We start from the raw sequence: 17,017 nt of genomic DNA, 5'->3' as shown, positions 1-17,017 counted from the left end.
GTATCCAATCAGCCAATCATGTGGCAGCAGTGCAGTGTATTAAAATCGTTCAGATACAGGTCAGGAGCTTCGGTTAATATTCACATCAAACATCAGAATGGGGAGAAAATGTGATCTCAGTGACTTTGACCGTGGCATGATTGTTGGTGCCAGATGGGCTGGTTTGAGTGTCTCTGCAAACTGCTGATCTCCTGGGACGTTCACACACAACAGTCTCTACAGTTTACTCAGAGTGGAGCCAAAAACAAAAAGCATTCAGTGGGCGGCATTTCTGCAGACGGAAACATGTTGTTGATGGGAGAGGTCAGAGGAGAAGGACCAGACTGGTTGGAGCTCACATATGGTAACTCAGATAACCACACTTTACAACTGTGGTGAGCAAGAAAAGCATCTCAGAATACACAACGTGTCCAGCAGAAAACTACGTCTCCATGTCACTTAATGCCAGTCAATCATGGTTTGAATGCCACAGTACTGAATATTGCTGCTGATCATGTGCATCCCTGTATGGCCACAGTTTACCATCTTCTTATGGCTACTTACAGCATGAAAATGCTCCATGTCACAAAGCAAAAGCCTTCTCAAACTGAATTCATGAACACGACAATGAGTTCTGTGTCCTTCAGCCCCCACCCCAGCCCCCACCCCAATCCGAATCCAGTAGAACACAGTTGAGATGTGGCACAACAGGAGATTGACAGCCTGAATGTGCAGCTGACAAATCTACAGAAACGACGTGATGCAATCGTGTCAACACGGAGCAGAATCTCACAGGAAAGTTTCCAAGATCTTGTGCAATCTATGCCACAAAGAACTGAGGCTGTTTTGAAAGCAAAGGGAGGAACTACCCAGTATTAGTATATGTTCCTAATAAAGCGCTTGGAATACTCAATGCTAAATACTTTATAGGTTCATATTTAAAAAGCATTCCACGTGAATTTTATGCATCAGAACGACAGTGTTGAAGGTAAACACACACTCCTCTGTTGTGTGCAAGTGGGAGAAAGATTTAAGGTGAATCCTTTGTAAGACCCCGGGGTTTCTACCAATCGCAAAGCAATATGACAAGCTACACATACCCAGGAGGCTCTGTCGCTACCCATTTGTCAACAAAGCATTTTCTACCTCAAACACATAGTGAAGCTTTTTACTAAAGTTCCCTTAGGTGTGCAGTTCTGTCTGCTTTGCATATTCTGTGTAAACCAGTGCTAAACAGAACTTTCAGAGCATTTTTGACTTCTGAAAAAAAAAAGTTTGTAGACTTTATTATAAATATGGTGCAAAACTAACATAAAAATTCTGCTTGCAGTGCTGCTGGTGCCTCCACCAGGGATTAGGAGGCCAAATATTTGGTTGCACTGTAGCTATTTGTAAGAAAAAGTTTTTCTCTGTTTACTTCATTTCTGTTTTTCCTCTCCTGCCTCCACCAATCAGCCTCTCAGGATGCACTGCCAGACCTGTGCCCTGGTGACCAGCTCAGGTCACCTCATCGGAGGCCGTCGGGGTGAAGAGATTGACCGGGCCGAGTGCGTCATCCGCATGAATGACGCCCCCACCACCAGGGGTTACGCCCGCGACGTTGGCCGCCAAACCTCCCTGCGTGTCATTGCTCACTCCAGCATGCAGAGGGTCCTGCGGAGTCGCCACGAGTTGCTCAATGCCAGCCAGGACACAGTGTTCATCTTCTGGGGCCCTAGCAGCTACATGAGGCGTGATGGGAAGGGCCTGGTGTACAACAACCTGAGGCTGATGAACCAGGTGCTGCCTAAACTCAAAGTGTACATCATCTCCTGGCAGAAGATGCTGCAGTTTGACGAGCTCTTCAAGAAGGAGACGGGAAAGGACAGGTGAGGGTGTTACCGCCTCTGTCACAGTGAATGTACATGAATTCTGTAAGGAGGAAGCTATTCTGATTCTGAGTATGAGATGCACAGAAGACAGCGTATTTACCAAATGTAGTTACAGTAGTGCTGAAACAATTAAATAATGGATTAGTCAAGCAACAGAAAATTAATTGTCAACACTTTAAAAGAAAGATAAAGAAAAAAGTTTATCACGGAAGTATTCCAAACATTTGTCGGTTTAACATTTTCAGATGTCAGGATTTGCTGCTTTTTCAGTTTTGTATCAACGGAAATTAAATATCTTTGGATTCTCAACTGTGGTCAGACCAATTATGCAATTTGACAAAATAGCTTTAGTCTCTTGGAAATTGTGATTGATGTTTTTCATCCTTAACATATGAATTGGTTATTGGTTGGTAATATTTTTGATTTTTATAAAGACATTATTAGTGATGTCTTCTACAAATAATGAGAGTAATGTCTCATTCACTCCCATGCAGATATAGTGCCAGTTCAGCCGCTTCACACCATGATTCTCATGTTCTACCTAAAAACTCACATGTGAACGTGTTTCAACATCTAGAAAACATGAAGATTGAAAATGAGATTTCCACACAGGGAAAGTAAAAGTTGGCATCTTGGTCATAGCCGAGTTCTAAAATACTAACATGACAGTTTTGTGACTCGGTCATTTTAAGACAACACTTGGTTTGTAAAGTTTACAGCCTGCTCAGAACTGTTCTGTATACTGTGAAGCAGTTAAAAACTCATTGACTTTCAGGGAACAGCCGTGTTGTGGTCATGCTTTGTTTGGTTAAAAGACCAGATCAGTCATTTATCATCAATGTAGGTGATCATGGTGTAGTTATTCTGAGAACTCTGTAAAATGAGCACCTGGACCTGCTCAAATAAGCTGCAAGAGGAGGCACGAAGTTGGTTTCTCTTAGCAGTAATAGATTTCTCCATGGAGCTCCAAAATCATCTGTCTTCAAGTGGTAACAGAACAGTTTTTGATCATTTCTGCAAATCACTTCGTAATACGAATTACGATTAATTTGTACCCTCAAATTAAAAACTCTTGTGCATGATTAATGCTTCACAAATGCTGTACAGCATGTGTGTGTTATACAAGCTGCTGGTCCTTGAGTACTTTCACCTTTCATAATCCAGTTCAAACTCTGCCTGTAACAAGAAGACACGCATGGTTTTAGATTGATCTTCTGTCTTCCAGGCTGTTTCTTTGGTTTAAATACCTTATGAAAATCAGCTTCCAGAAACAAACTTTACCAACTTCAGTTTGTAATTGTGAACATGTGGTAGTTTATTTTTTTCTGTTTGTCAAAGGTCATTACATAGCAACACAGCTCTGACATTTAGTAATACAATACATACAGTGTGTTTAGAAAGCCCCAGAATTAAAGATAGAAAGAGAAGAAAGTTGGCTTGGTTGAAAATCACACCTTTCCATTCACTGTCTTTGTTATTTATGAAAATCAAGCTTGAAAGACCTCAGCAAGCAAAGCTGGATGTCAGGAAAATGTGAGTGTGATGTGAATTTGTTTCTTGCATGAAGAAGGCTCCCAAGGTCAACGTTCAACATGAAATAGTAATGTAACAAAACAAAAAGAAGAACTCTCCTTTGCTTTCCTGTGAAGTGCAAATGGCTTCGTAAACATTGCCCCGAGTTTCTGTTTCTGCAACACCTTCTCTCAAGCTGAACAGTGTTAAAGCACTCACATTTAATGAGTCCAAGCTGAGTTCTCAGTCCCGTGGCCATTAATGCTTAATGAAAACGCCACCATACACACACACACACACACACTCTGTTTGTTTCTCTCTCTCTCTTTGCCTGAGCCTTTGTCTGGGGTGTCAGTGGAGATTGAATCTGACTCCAGCTTAAGATAGATGTCCGGAGGGAAATTGCAGAGTAGAGGATTTGGTGAATAGCTCAGACACCCATCCTTCAGAATCTGTGCCTACAGTCATGGTAAATGTTTACAGTGAGCAAGCAGCTTCTGTTACTGTTTCTCATCCTTTGTAGCATTAGGCATTAACATCTGTGAGGCTTATTTGAGGTCATCTCTGCTCTCTGGAGCGTGGGAGGAGAAAGGAAGACAGCCAAAATGTATTTGTTCTATATCTTTCGAATGTTTGAGAAAAGTTTAAAGAACGGCATCAACATGCACAATGTGCTGTTCCTTTATGAAATAACAATATTTCACCCCATTTATAAAATGGATCTTGTTGTCTTTAAGGGTTTGGATCCTGTGAGGGAGCAGTATTAATAGCAGAGTTTCTGGGTAATCAACTGTGCGATCGGCAACGCTGCAAGCCTGTAATTGTAATTATGGGTTATGCCATTTCAGTGAAGGTAATTAAGATGGTGTGGGATGATGCCACATCCACCCATTTTAATCACACTGGCAGAGGAGCAATGAAAAACAGGTATCCCTCTGCATCCTCTGCGTTAAAATGCCAACCCAGAATGAGCTTCTGCCTCTGATTAAAGGCAAATTAGCTTTTGAAACTTTTTTTTTTTTTAACTGTTCCGTGTTTTACGTTCCCATAATACTTTATTACATTTGCTAACAGCTCCACTGTGGTGCACTGTTGTGGTATAACAGGACAGACAGAAATGGATCTAGAGTGACTAGAACCAGAGCTCCTCTTAGAAAACTGAATCTACATGTCACCAATACCTGGTCCTGTATTAATCAAAGAATTACACTTAAGAGTAACGTGAAGGGTCAATTTAGGAGTGAAAAAAATGCCCTTTCCTTTCCATTTACAAAGAAATTCTGCTCAGGTTGAAGGTGGACAACACCTGTGCTGGAAATGTCCGTGTGTCAATAGAAACAAAATGCAAGAAACTACAATGGAAACAGACAGAGTGATGATGTACATGAAGCATGGGACTTATTGGTCGCTCCAATTTTCTCTAAAGAGACAAAAAATGGAGATGAAAACATCAGATCTGTGCTCTTTCATCACCTATTACATCACCTATTTGTGTCTTTTTCAGTGGTTTAATTGCACTGAACTGAAAAACTGGCACCAATTAACCAACTTATGATATGAACAACAGTAGTGGATGGAAATGCACATTCATTTAAATTTTAATTTGCTGATTTTCTAGAAATTCAGTTCAGATTTTCATTATATTTGGCCAAAATAAGTGAGATCACCTGTGCAGATTGACCATAGGTGTGCAGGACAAAGCAGGGACAACAAATCACACACAAAGATTTAACCTACAGTACCTCCTCTAAACTTGTTATTTCTTCTTAATAATTCTTGATTTTTTATTTTTTTATTTTTGGCCATAAAATGTAAAAGCAAAGGCCAACATGATTAGATTTTTATTTCTAAATTAAGATAACTCTTTAACACCTACAGCAGCGATTAATGGGATGAAATGAGCAAGTAGCCTACAACCAAGTTAAGATGAAAGAAAATACTGGAAAAAACAGGACAAACTGGAAACAAAATAAAAACTAAACTTAAGCAGGAAAGAAAGTCTGCTGGTGATGTAGAGGAAATATCAGAGAAGACATATATAACAAGGGGAATCCAGCAGAAAGAAAATATGCATGGAAAGAGACTGCAAACAAGGGAAACGGCAGCTTTATTCATGCCACTTTTTACCCCGGAGGAATGCAAAAAAAAGTGATGCAACAGTGACGGGAGCTGTGATCAGACCAAAAGTACCATGGTAGTCAAGCAGACACAGATGGCCTCGAAAAAAGTGAAGTGCCTTAAATTTGCAATCAGTTAAAAAATAAAATAACCACCAAACAACCTCCAATCACTGAAGTCACTCAGATTGAACATGTCAGGTATAAACCTTATACTGGATGTGCCTGCTGGTGTTTCTAGGGCAGGAAGCAAAAAACCTCAAGAGAAATAATGATGCACAACAGAAAAATAAATATTTTTTTTAAACTAACGTGCATCAGCTCGATGTCCTCAAAAGAGCACACTGATAATGATGTTCAACAGGTGTTTCAGCTTTAACTAATTACACCTAATCACGCCTTCATGTGACCTTTACCTCTCAGCAGTTGCATAATAACCATTATAATAAGCTCAATGACAATACACCTGCTCTTTATAAATGAATTCAATGCAACAACCAAAACCCAAACAGCAACACAATCCTCTCTCTATAATCAGCTCCTGTTTTTCTAATTAGAGTTATTTACTGGAAAAGGTCTTGATTAATTTGATCAAGTATATATATATATATAATTTAATTATGTGCAATTTCCTTTTAGGAAAGAAAAGAAATAGTGCACTCAGCCTTAATGCTGAGATGTTTTTTCTCAAACGAACTTGTTTGAGTTGTCTTGTATCAAGTGCTGTTCTCTTGAAACCAGTCATTGTCTTTATTAACAAGCATGTTGGAAAATAATGTCACTTTTTAATAGAAATAAGATTTTAAGAGTTAAGGATCAAAACACTATTAAAGTAGTCATTAAATGGGTACCAGCTAAATTTACAGAACCAAACTGCAAACATGAGGAGCAGCACTGTTCCTCTTCACAGGGATAAATCTGTCTTCTTACTCAGAGCCAGCTTCCAGAGTTTTTAAAAAGACAGCCATTGAAGCTAAGAGCTTGACATTTCACACCACATTATTCATCAGCATGTTCATAAACAAGGAAATGAGGAAGACTTCTTAAGTGAGATTAGCTGCATGCCTCCTGACTAAGACCTCCACGCATCCACCACAGATTGCATGATGACAAAATGTTGTGCTTTGAACTTTGAAAGTTTTCTAATTTTCAAAAGCAGTGTGTGAGTGCGTTTGTGTCTGCGTGTTTGTGTTTGAGGGATGGGGCTGTTGTCATATTAAAGCCCAGTGGCTGTGTTTGCATATCACAACAAATCAACATGTTCCAGACAACCTGGGTCCTGTCGTAATTAAATGAAAATGAGAAGTCTGTGCATCAGCTGCGATAGCATCACTTTGAGTTGACACTGTTGTTTGTCGCTTGAACAGACTAATAAAGATGAAAGTCGCACAAAAGTGCATCGTCACTTTTCATCATGCTGTCATTCTGCCAGCGCAGAGTGATTGATTCGCAAGGTTCGGCAACACAGTTAAACAGCAGGAGCTGACCATTGTAGACGCTTTTCTCCAGAAAACACAAATTTGCTTTATTAAAGGTCGAATTGCGGAGGAATAACAGGGAGGTGGAGGAGGTGAATTGTTGTTTGCATAATTATGGACAGATCAAAATTAAGACTGTGTCTGAAAACACTCCCTGATAAATATACGTATGTAATGCTCCATATTTTCCATCTGCTATTTTGAATGTCCAAATTCAGCTGTGACATTTCTGCTCTAACTAATGCCCTCATAAATTCACACACTGGAATTTTTTCATTTTAGAGATGTAATTTTATTAAAATTAGATTTGTGCATCTATAATGCTACTTTCAGTGTTGGTGTTCTCTCTGTCTGGGTCTGTTCACGTTGACCCCATGTTGGATTGGTTGTCACTGTCCTCATACTTTTTGGACTGGGTCTCTTGTTGCTAGAATTCATTTATGCATGTTGGATTTGAGGTAGATTTTCTACGAGTCTGTTTTGGATCAGGTAAAAAACAAAACAAAAAAAAAAAAAACAACCAAGCCTGTGAAGATCTCTACACCAAAGTTATTTTTTTTGTGAAATTCATAACAAATGTTCTAAATTCCATGGCAATCTACCCCTGGTGTTTCCAGATATTTCACTTAGGACCACAGGGTTTGACAGACCGACATCGCAGCACAGCACTAGCATTGCTAAAAATACACAGAGGTGTGGACACAAAGCCTTGCCAACCCGACACAGTGGAGTATATTTTCTTAATTACACTCAGGGGTCCCTCTGAACTCCTCCCCTACAGCTTCCTAAGAAGATTTGCTTTTATTCCACCATCCCCAAGCAGGGAAAAAATACAAATGCTAAACAGGCCTTTTATTTCTGCGTTTTTGCCTGACACGTATCCCCGTGCACTGTTCTCTCTGAGAAAATAAGAGAAAGAAAGCCTGAACACCTCTTCAAACAAGCAGGTAAACCCTCCACTCCAAATGTGTCACCCTCATCAACCGGAGGCGAGCAGGGTGTCGAGGTGCCTGCTTGGTTGTACTCGTCAAGACTTTTCTTATCAGGCCCAGGCTTTGTTTCTCTGACTTGCAGAGTTGAAACCTAAGCCACTGTGGATGTTAGTGTTTGTGTGGGAACAGACAAGAAGCAGTAACAAGCTTTCTGAAAACAGCAGGGTGAGAGTTTGATCATTAAAAAAAAAAAATATATATATATATATATATATATATATATATATATATATATATATATATGTGTGTGTGTGTGTGTGTGTGTGTGTGTGTGTGTGTTGACGTGTCCTGAAATAAAGACATTATGATCACTAACCAAATTACAAATTTTTATACTTTTAAAATTGTGTTTAACACAATATGTAGCTTAGCTCAAACTTGCACTAACACATCTTAATTAATGTGGCAGTGATTTACTGGTGTTAGAAAACTAGCAGCTTGTTTTTGGCATTTGACATTTGTAACAGTACAATCATACTTAGAGAGTGACCCTGTTGGTACAGGTATGATAAAGGTTGCATGACGACCTATATTCATCTTTTAACTTCACCATCCTATTTAATGTCTCCTAAGGGGCCATCTCAAAATCTGCCTGATGACTGATGCATGAATCCATCTACTGGTTACCAGTCACTATCCCAGTCAAGATGAGGTTGAGCTGCTCAGCATGAGGAGCATAACAAGAATGAGCTGGAGGATTCAAATCTACCCCTGCTCACTGTTGCATTGTGTGAAGCTTTTACCTCAACTCTTATTTTCACACAGTGTGTGTGGAAACAGGAACAGTTGTGAGGCTTCTTTTTTTTTTCCACTGAAACAAATTTGTAAATTGATTTGATGAATATCAATTGTTCCAAAAGTGCTTTGGACCACAACAGCTAAACCCCCTGCATGAACAATGCTTGGCAGTGATTATAGCTGTGGCTACAGGCCAACAAGCCAGAGATCAGCATCAAGAATCTTTCTGTTACTAATGCACTGAGAAAGCAAGACTAAGAGTCTACAGACACGCTAGCAGCTCTGTGAGGCTGCTAGGCACAGTGGTACTTTGAGGTAAATGCTAACACTAATCCTAAAAACATGTTGGCCTGTCAAAAATGTAAGGTATTCCTCCAAAAATGACTTTATCTTCAATCTGAATGAGAGAAGAAGCTGTTCTTATAAAGATTTCACGCTGTAATGAGAATCTTTCTGAATGTTCTCATTAACATATTTGAGTTAACTTCGATAGGACGTGTTTATTCCGCCGACAAAAAAAAAAAAAACGAACTCAGAACCAAAGCTTTAGTTATTTTTACTTTCATTTTGATTAAAGTTATTTTTTAAGTTAAACTTAAGGTTTTCATGGCCCTTTTAAAAACTGTGAAAGTTTCATGACTCTGGAGATCATTATATCTGTCCAGAACCAACAAGGAATTCGAAAAAGAATGCATGGTAAGGACCCTGTGAGACAGACCAATCTGATGGGCATTTAGATTTAGAGAGATTTTTTAATGCAAAGTAAATGCCATTTCATATTTCTTCCATGACAGCATATCTAAGAAAACTATGATTAGTGCTCATTTCTTTGCAGAAAAAAAAAAACCCTGGTCTGAAAGCAGACAGATTGGTTTGCAGTTGAAGCTTTGTCATTTCAACTATCTGCACTGCATGCAGACCGAGACTACTTTCTGATTAAAGGTTTGATTATTTGACAGGGTTCATTTGTATCAGTCGATATGTAGAATGGATCTGTATTTTAATGAAGCTGTGAGGGAACTTGAATGATCTCGCAGTCAGGAAAATCGACCCCTGGCTTTAGATAAATCTTTATTCTGCCATAATACACCACTGTGAGATTTTCTGATTATCTATGCCAGTGAATCACATAAAAAAACCAAATATGGTGCAGTTTTCATCCTTATGGTCTCCCACACATGAAACCCATCTCACTGCCTTTTCTCTCTCTATCTCTCCCCCTCCCCCTCTCCTCTGCAGGAGGATATCAAACTCCTGGCTGAGCACCGGCTGGTTCACTATGACCATTGCCCTGGAGCTGTGTGATAGGATCAATGTCTACGGCATGGTTGCCCCTGACTTCTGCAGGTAAGACAGTGGAGCTGCATGTAAAACATGATCATCAGCTCAGCAACAGGGTCCATCACCAAGAGTTTTTAGAGGAGAGCTGTATATACGGTTGCTTCAAATAATATTAAATAATTAAAAAGATTAAAACTGTCAATATATTCAGGCAGCTGAGAAATAACATGTCAGTGTTCCTGGGAATGTTTTTGGGTTTCTTAAATTGCCTGAAAAATAAGTCAGTAAACAGTACACAAGATGTTGAAATTTCACACAAATTTTCATTTCTGTGTGCATGTGAAGCATGAGAGGGAGAATACACAGAGGTCTCACTCTGCTCCTTTTTCTTGCAACCACAAACATCACCAAACAGTGGGGTGTTAACAACGCAAAAGTTGTGAAATATGGCTTCATCTTGCAGATACTGCCTGCTAAGTACTGAGTACTATACTGATAACACTACATGTAAGGGTTATAGAAGAAAACAACTTTGTGTATCCGCTGACAGTTTTTTTTTCACAGTGTCTTTTTACAAGAGCCTGAAGGATGGAGTCAGGTCACTGGGGAAATTCAGCTCACCTTGACTAATTCCCTGCTACACTACTTAAGTTACTGGCAATCAAACATTCTCCTTTTTTTTGCCCTATTGCATTAGTCCACCCTTTCTGGTGTGGTTCTATTTGATTTTGCTGCTGTGTACAATATCCCACCAGCATGTTTTTTCCACTTTTCATTAAGTGCACATGCCACAGATGTGGTATGAATTAAAACACCCACACACCCACTGACTGACACACAGTAGATTATCAGCGGCTGAGTGCTGCAAAGGACACACAGGTTGTATTCCCCAAAAATTCAGGCAAAAGAAAGCTGCCTTTCTTTGCTGCATTTGAAATAAGATGGTCCTTTTTTCCTTTCATTATGATATGGTCGAGATTATTCAGTATGGAAATGCAGACTTGAGAGGGTCCAGCCTATGACCTGGAACACACTTCAGCGAGGGATAATGCAACATGTGTAGCCCAAAGGCAGACCACTTCTTATTTGAGTGATTCCTCTTTCAAAGTGGTTTCTAAAAATGTTTTTTTGGTCAGGTTAACATGTCCACTCTGATGCTGATTCTGATTAGTTTAATGTTAAGAGGCCAACTTTCATCCAACTGATGTTGTGATTGCTCATTCTTTCAGGTCTGTGCACTCAACACACACAGTATCTTTCTGTTCTTGTTTTTAGACCAAAATAGTTTGGGTTTCAGTGCAACAGCTCACAAAAAAGTGTTACCATTTGACACTTATGAAAAAGTGAAACGATGCTGGGTAAAAGTGAACATTTTGGTCATATAATCGTTTTTTTAATCCTAAAATGTAATAATAATAATAATTAAAAAAAACAATTCCACTTAATTTAGAGATATGTATTTTTATATAGTAGCGATGTAAACCAAAATTCGGTTTGTGATGTCATTGTTATTAGATATTATTTGTGGGTGGTGCTGCTCTGAAACATTAGATAATGACCAAATTAATTGCAAATGGATGCATTAATTGGTGCCATGACATCACTATATACATATATACATAAAACGTGTTCAGCTTCCAAAGATACCTGAGCAAAGCAGTGTAGAGAATTATTTCCCCTGTATGTTCATTGTTCTAATGAAAAACACACTGAATGTGGCAGGAAAACATCGTGAGCGCTGGTTCCATGTTGCACAAAATGCAAAGAACATACTTAGTTCTGCCTCTGTCTTGCTCCTAGCAACCAACTCATCCAGCCTCATTAGCAGAGTTTAATGGTTTGAATTACAGCTCACGTCTCATCCATTTCAGTCAACATTTTAATTGGGGGATTTTATTGGACAAGGAACAAATCTTATTAGATTTCTCAATAAAAAAGAACAAACTGTAAAATGTTCAGCCTTTGTTTTATCTTCGTACCTGGCTCTGATTGATTCTAATACTTATTTTTTTTATTTTGGGCTTCAGCACAAATCCGGTCTTGATGATAATGAAGAGGGAATTCCAGATCATTTCTTTCAGCAATTGTTGGCTTAAGCTGATATTTAGTAATCCTTTCAGTTCTCATAATGAATGGAGTCTGTAGCTCTTAGTGGATGTGATCTGAGAATTCAAAAAAAACATCTCTCTCTAACATCATGTCAAATATACTTTAACGACATGGAGAGATATCTATGAAGCCAAAACTTTACTAAATACCCAAAAAATATAAATGTGAATTATGCTGTCACAATCATTAGCATCACCTGTTATATTATCTGAGATATCTGGATGAAATTTCAGTTTTGATGCCCTCCTCCTCGTCTTTTCTCCTTTTTCTTTTATCCCCTTCCCTTTTTTTCTCTCCTAGCTTCAAAGGAATAGTTTTCCATGCTGTTCAGCTGCTGCTCTGTCTTGCTGTTGCTTACATATTTTAAAGTTGTTTAAAGAAAAACACATTTGAAGAATGTGACTCACATGAATGAAACAGTGTTCTTAATTACTTCTTATAGACTACTGAGTAAGTCACTGTTTGGTACTTGTAATTTTTGTTTCATAGCCCAGTATCTCAAGCCTCAATTACTGCAGTTTTGAAAAGGCTGGAACACACAGTGGCAATGTGCATATTTTCTCCAGCTGAAGCTTATTTTTGCCTTTTTTTTTCCTTTTTATTTCACTGTGAATATGTGCAGAGAGACTCGAGGACGACATGAAACTACCTTACACCTTAGACACCTTAGAAAAATCTCACTCACTGAAAGTTTTACCGAAAGTCTAACCAAAATCAGGCCTGTTGTGCATGGCATTTGGACAAACAAAGAAACAAAGGGAATATCCTCCCATATGAGACACTGAGCACACGGAGTGCTCCCAAATCTTCATAAAAATATAATTTGAAGTGTCTGGAGAACAGAAACAATTGAGACCGGCATCTGTAGTTGACAGAAAGCCATGCATATTAGAGACCGCCACTTGTCCTGAAACAAAGATGTCCCCTTTTGCAGGGCTTCACTCTCTCATTTATTCACTTGCTATTGAAGCATTTCAAGAGGAGCGGACACACAATATTATTCTCTTGATATCTAGATTAATTTGTTTCTCGCAGCAAGATAATATCGAAAACTTAATGGAGTCTGAAATATATACAATCTATGTCCTGTGGTATGTGGACTGGGCACAAACAAATGTGGAAAATGTGGAAATGTACTGATATGGGAAAGTAAAATATATAATGATATGGTGATTGATATTTTAAGATGCAGAGTATATGTGTATGATGACTGGTGCAGAGAATGAAATGCCTCATTAATATTACAGTGGCATCTGAATATCACTGTGCACAGTGTATGAACCGTGTATTTGCTAATTTGAAAAAAACTAGGAGGGAAAGAAGATTGACTGAATTGAGATGAACAAAATTCAAAGACCTAAATACTTTGAAATACAAGAGGTGTGGTTTCATCACCATAAAATTAATTCAAATCAAAAACCAAGGAGTTGCTGTGTTATGGACGGTGAATTATGCTGTCACAATCATTAGCATCATCGTTAGGGCTGCCTTTTCCAATTTAAGAAACACATATGGCCAAAAGTATGGGACACTCCTATGGGAATTCCTGATGATACAGCATGCAGTGATATTTCTTAGTATAATTCCAACTTTGCGGCAGCAGCCTATCCTGTTTCAACATAAACCAATAGCAATGGCTGTTAGACGGTGACGCCTATACGAAATAGTAGTAAGCTCAGCATAGGGCAGTTGTTGACATGTTTCCAAAACTGCATGGACTGGGGAATAATGTTTTCCACACAGGTTTACTTAGAAGTCTGATTATGTAACTGGTAGGTTGTTTTTAAAGACTGCGTGTCCTTGCTTCTTACAGTAGAGGGGGACACCCCAACTTTCTGGTACTATGCTGCCTCCCATTTGTTTGGAGTTTGAATTTTGTAGTTCACCCCTTTAAGCTGCAGGTGGCATTTAAGTTATTAAAAGTAGCTAAATCTGGCTGCATATCCCCTGCAAAGACAAACAAATGAATGCAGATCAGTCCTCCCTGCCTCACCATGAAATGAAAAACACTCCATGGTGTCACATGAAACTCAAGTGACTCAAAGCATTTTTAAATGTCAACTGTCTCTTATCTCCCTGTCCACCACTGCAGGGAGCCTCAGCACCACTCTGTTCCCTACCACTACTACGAGCCTCGTGGTCCGGACGAGTGCGCCATGTACATTTCCCACGAGCGTGGGCGGCGGGGGAGCCACCACCGCTTCATCACGGAGAAGCGGGTCTTCGCCAACTGGGCGCGGACATTTGACATCCACTTCTACCAGCCAGACTGGAGCCCCCCGCCTCTCCCAGCCAACAAGACACAGGAGGGAACGGTCACATCGGCACCTCTGGTACCCCAGAAGACGTGACCGAAGAAGAAATGTTGAAGAGATTCACATCAGAAGGACTGAGGATGGGGTACTGGACCCGTAACAGAAAGGATTAAATATAAAGTAGGCAAGAAAAATAGTTAGCACAAATGAGGACTGAGTCTGGTTGATCCTGCTGGACATTTGTTAAGAACATTTCTCCAGCTCCAACACTGCAACTCCAGCAGTGTGTTTTGTTTACTGAGGTGAACCTGTTCAAAGTTGTACATCCCTTTTTGAAATACAAGAAGGCAGCATCATCACACACTCCACTCTGAATGCATGCAGCATCTTACTGTGGATCCTCCCAGTCATTGTGCATAAGTGTGCGTGAGCATGTATGCATATGTTTACCAGAGGGATCACAGAGGATACAAGTTGAGTTTGGGCTCTCCAAAGCCTCTGTTGGATGAAGGCTCTGAGCAGGATTCACTGCTTACAGCTCACTGAGAGAAAAATACCATTTCAGTGCCCATGATCTAACACTGTAGTGCTGGAGACAGCGTGTGCTAAATAGTAATAATAGTGTAGCCTGGTTTAAATTTGGCCATTTAAAAGTATAAATTATCGCTGTTCAGATGTTATATTCTTCTGCAGTTTTCAAAGATTGAAGATGTCGAGTAGATGAGATTCTTTAGACCCCTGTGTCATGCAACAAGGCTCAGACTCCTTCAAAGGAGGCATAGAAATCACTTCCCTGACTTTCATTTATACTGCCTTTCGGATGTGTGCATTTGTAAGCTCACTGAAGTGTCACCAAAGTCAAACTTGGCAATGCAGCATTTCCTGGCTGAAAGAGGAGTGCGTAACATTCACTGAGGTTTTATCTCATGCGCGTGCACCTCCTCTGGCCCAATACGTGTGTATCATAAGGCTTTGTCAGCTCCTGTCACCAGTTAATAGTCCGATTTATATAGCTACAAGCTGGATTTCCATGTAAATGCACAGCCATGTCACACAAGACAAGTGGGAGATTAAGATCGAGAGCAGGGATGCAGCAGCGGCATCCATCCTACTATATTCATCTGCTGCCGCTTCTGTGAGCCTGAATCAACTCATAGGAGAATTACACATTTTGGAAGAATACTGGTTTCTCTGTTTTTTTGTTAAACTGAGGAGTATGTGATCTGTCACTCTCTCCTCTCTCACTCTCGATTATGTTTCATGTGCACTCTCGTCTGATTTGATGGAGTATATGCTACATATAGACTGCCCTCTTTCTTGCTCTCTCTCTATCTCTTTGAGATCCTCAATTTTTTCCTCCTCTCTGCTCTCTCTCCATGAATAAGAATCAGGTGTCAGAAAGTGATGAGACATGTGGTTATCTTAATGATACATCCCGGTTCTAAGTCCCTATTGATTTTGCCCTCATCTCTGGAACGTGAGTAATGAGAGGACAGATGCTGTGGGTCACATACATAGGTGCTCACTCCGTGAGAATGTGTTTCTTTGGTGGAGATGAAGACACGTCTGCTTTTCATACATCAGCAGCTGCAGGAGTGGTGCTACTGTACGTCGCCTAGCTCGCCAAGTACTGCTGACTTTGTACTGTCGCAAAGACCAAGATGTTTGTTTTCCAGAGATGTTCACACATCTGCAAACGGCTGTGTGGAACTGTATGTATTAGCAACTTGACAAGCAAAGTTTCTGCCTAATTAACGCTGTACTGAATCAAAGTCTGTTATTTTTGGGCTGCAATTACTAATTATTTTCTTTATCAATTAACTGTTTGGTTGATAAAATGTCAGTAAATAGTGAAAAAAATGCCCATCACAAGTATCTAGAGCCCATGGTGACATTTTCAGATTGCTTGGTTTGTGAAAATAACAGTCCAAAACCTAAAGTTATTCAATTTACAGTAGAGAAAAACAGAGAAAAGGAGAAAATCCTTGCAGTGAAACCAGAGAAATAGTTGACATTTTTGCTTGATAAATAACTTAAAGGAATTCTTCAACATTTTGGGAAATACAGTCATTCCGTTTCTTGCCCAGCATTAGATGAAAACATAAATGCCTCTTTCATGTCTGTCCAGTAAATATTTAGATGGAGATAGCTTAGCTTAGCATAAAGCAAAAACTAGAATAAAAAATGACAGTTTACTCTCCTGGTACATAATCCCATGTAGAAAAGCAAATCATTGTTTTTACCCTTCAGTTTCTGTACAAATGAAACAAACCAGATATAATGTGTTCATTAGTGAGATTTAAAGGTGCTGATAGATGGATCTGTCCTTGGACAGAGTAGGGTCAGCTGGTTTTTCCCCCTCTTTATGCTTAGGTAAGCTAACTGCTTACTCCAGCTACATATTTACTGTACAGAAATGACATCAATCTGAACATTTAACTCTCGGCAAGAAAGGGCATTTCCCAAAATATCACACAACAGCTATCATTTTTTGCTGCCAATCAGTTTAATGTTCCCTAACTAATTGCCTGATCACGTCAGCACTTATTCTTTTCTCCTCTTTTTGCACATAATGGAAAATGTCATTCCACTCAATAAAATACTTTTTATCAGTGGCCTTGCATTCAGCAGTTTCTGTATTAAACTGTAACAGCATAGTAAGAATGTGACATATAAATTTAGAGT

General features: G+C 39.4%; 1 protein-coding gene across 1 annotated transcript in view; it reads left to right on the top strand.

The window, feature by feature from the left end:
* Positions 1-14,706, top strand: part of st6galnac5a (ST6 (alpha-N-acetyl-neuraminyl-2,3-beta-galactosyl-1,3)-N-acetylgalactosaminide alpha-2,6-sialyltransferase 5a) — a 72,959-nt gene extending 58,253 nt beyond the window's left edge. The window contains exons 3-5 of the mRNA XM_041054620.1: positions 1,435-1,847; positions 9,927-10,034; positions 14,170-14,706. Coding sequence (XP_040910554.1) covers positions 1,435-1,847; positions 9,927-10,034; positions 14,170-14,428 — 780 coding nt within the window. The 3' untranslated portion in view covers positions 14,429-14,706. The remainder of the gene's footprint in view (positions 1-1,434; positions 1,848-9,926; positions 10,035-14,169) is intronic.
* Positions 14,707-17,017: the final 2,311 nt, after the last annotated feature.

Source organism: Toxotes jaculatrix, chromosome 14 (genome assembly GCF_017976425.1).
Source record: "Toxotes jaculatrix isolate fToxJac2 chromosome 14, fToxJac2.pri, whole genome shotgun sequence".
NCBI lineage: Eukaryota > Metazoa > Chordata > Actinopteri > Toxotidae > Toxotes > Toxotes jaculatrix.
The sequence above is the reverse complement of the archived record's forward strand: the minus strand, read 5'-3'. Positions and strand labels throughout refer to the sequence as shown.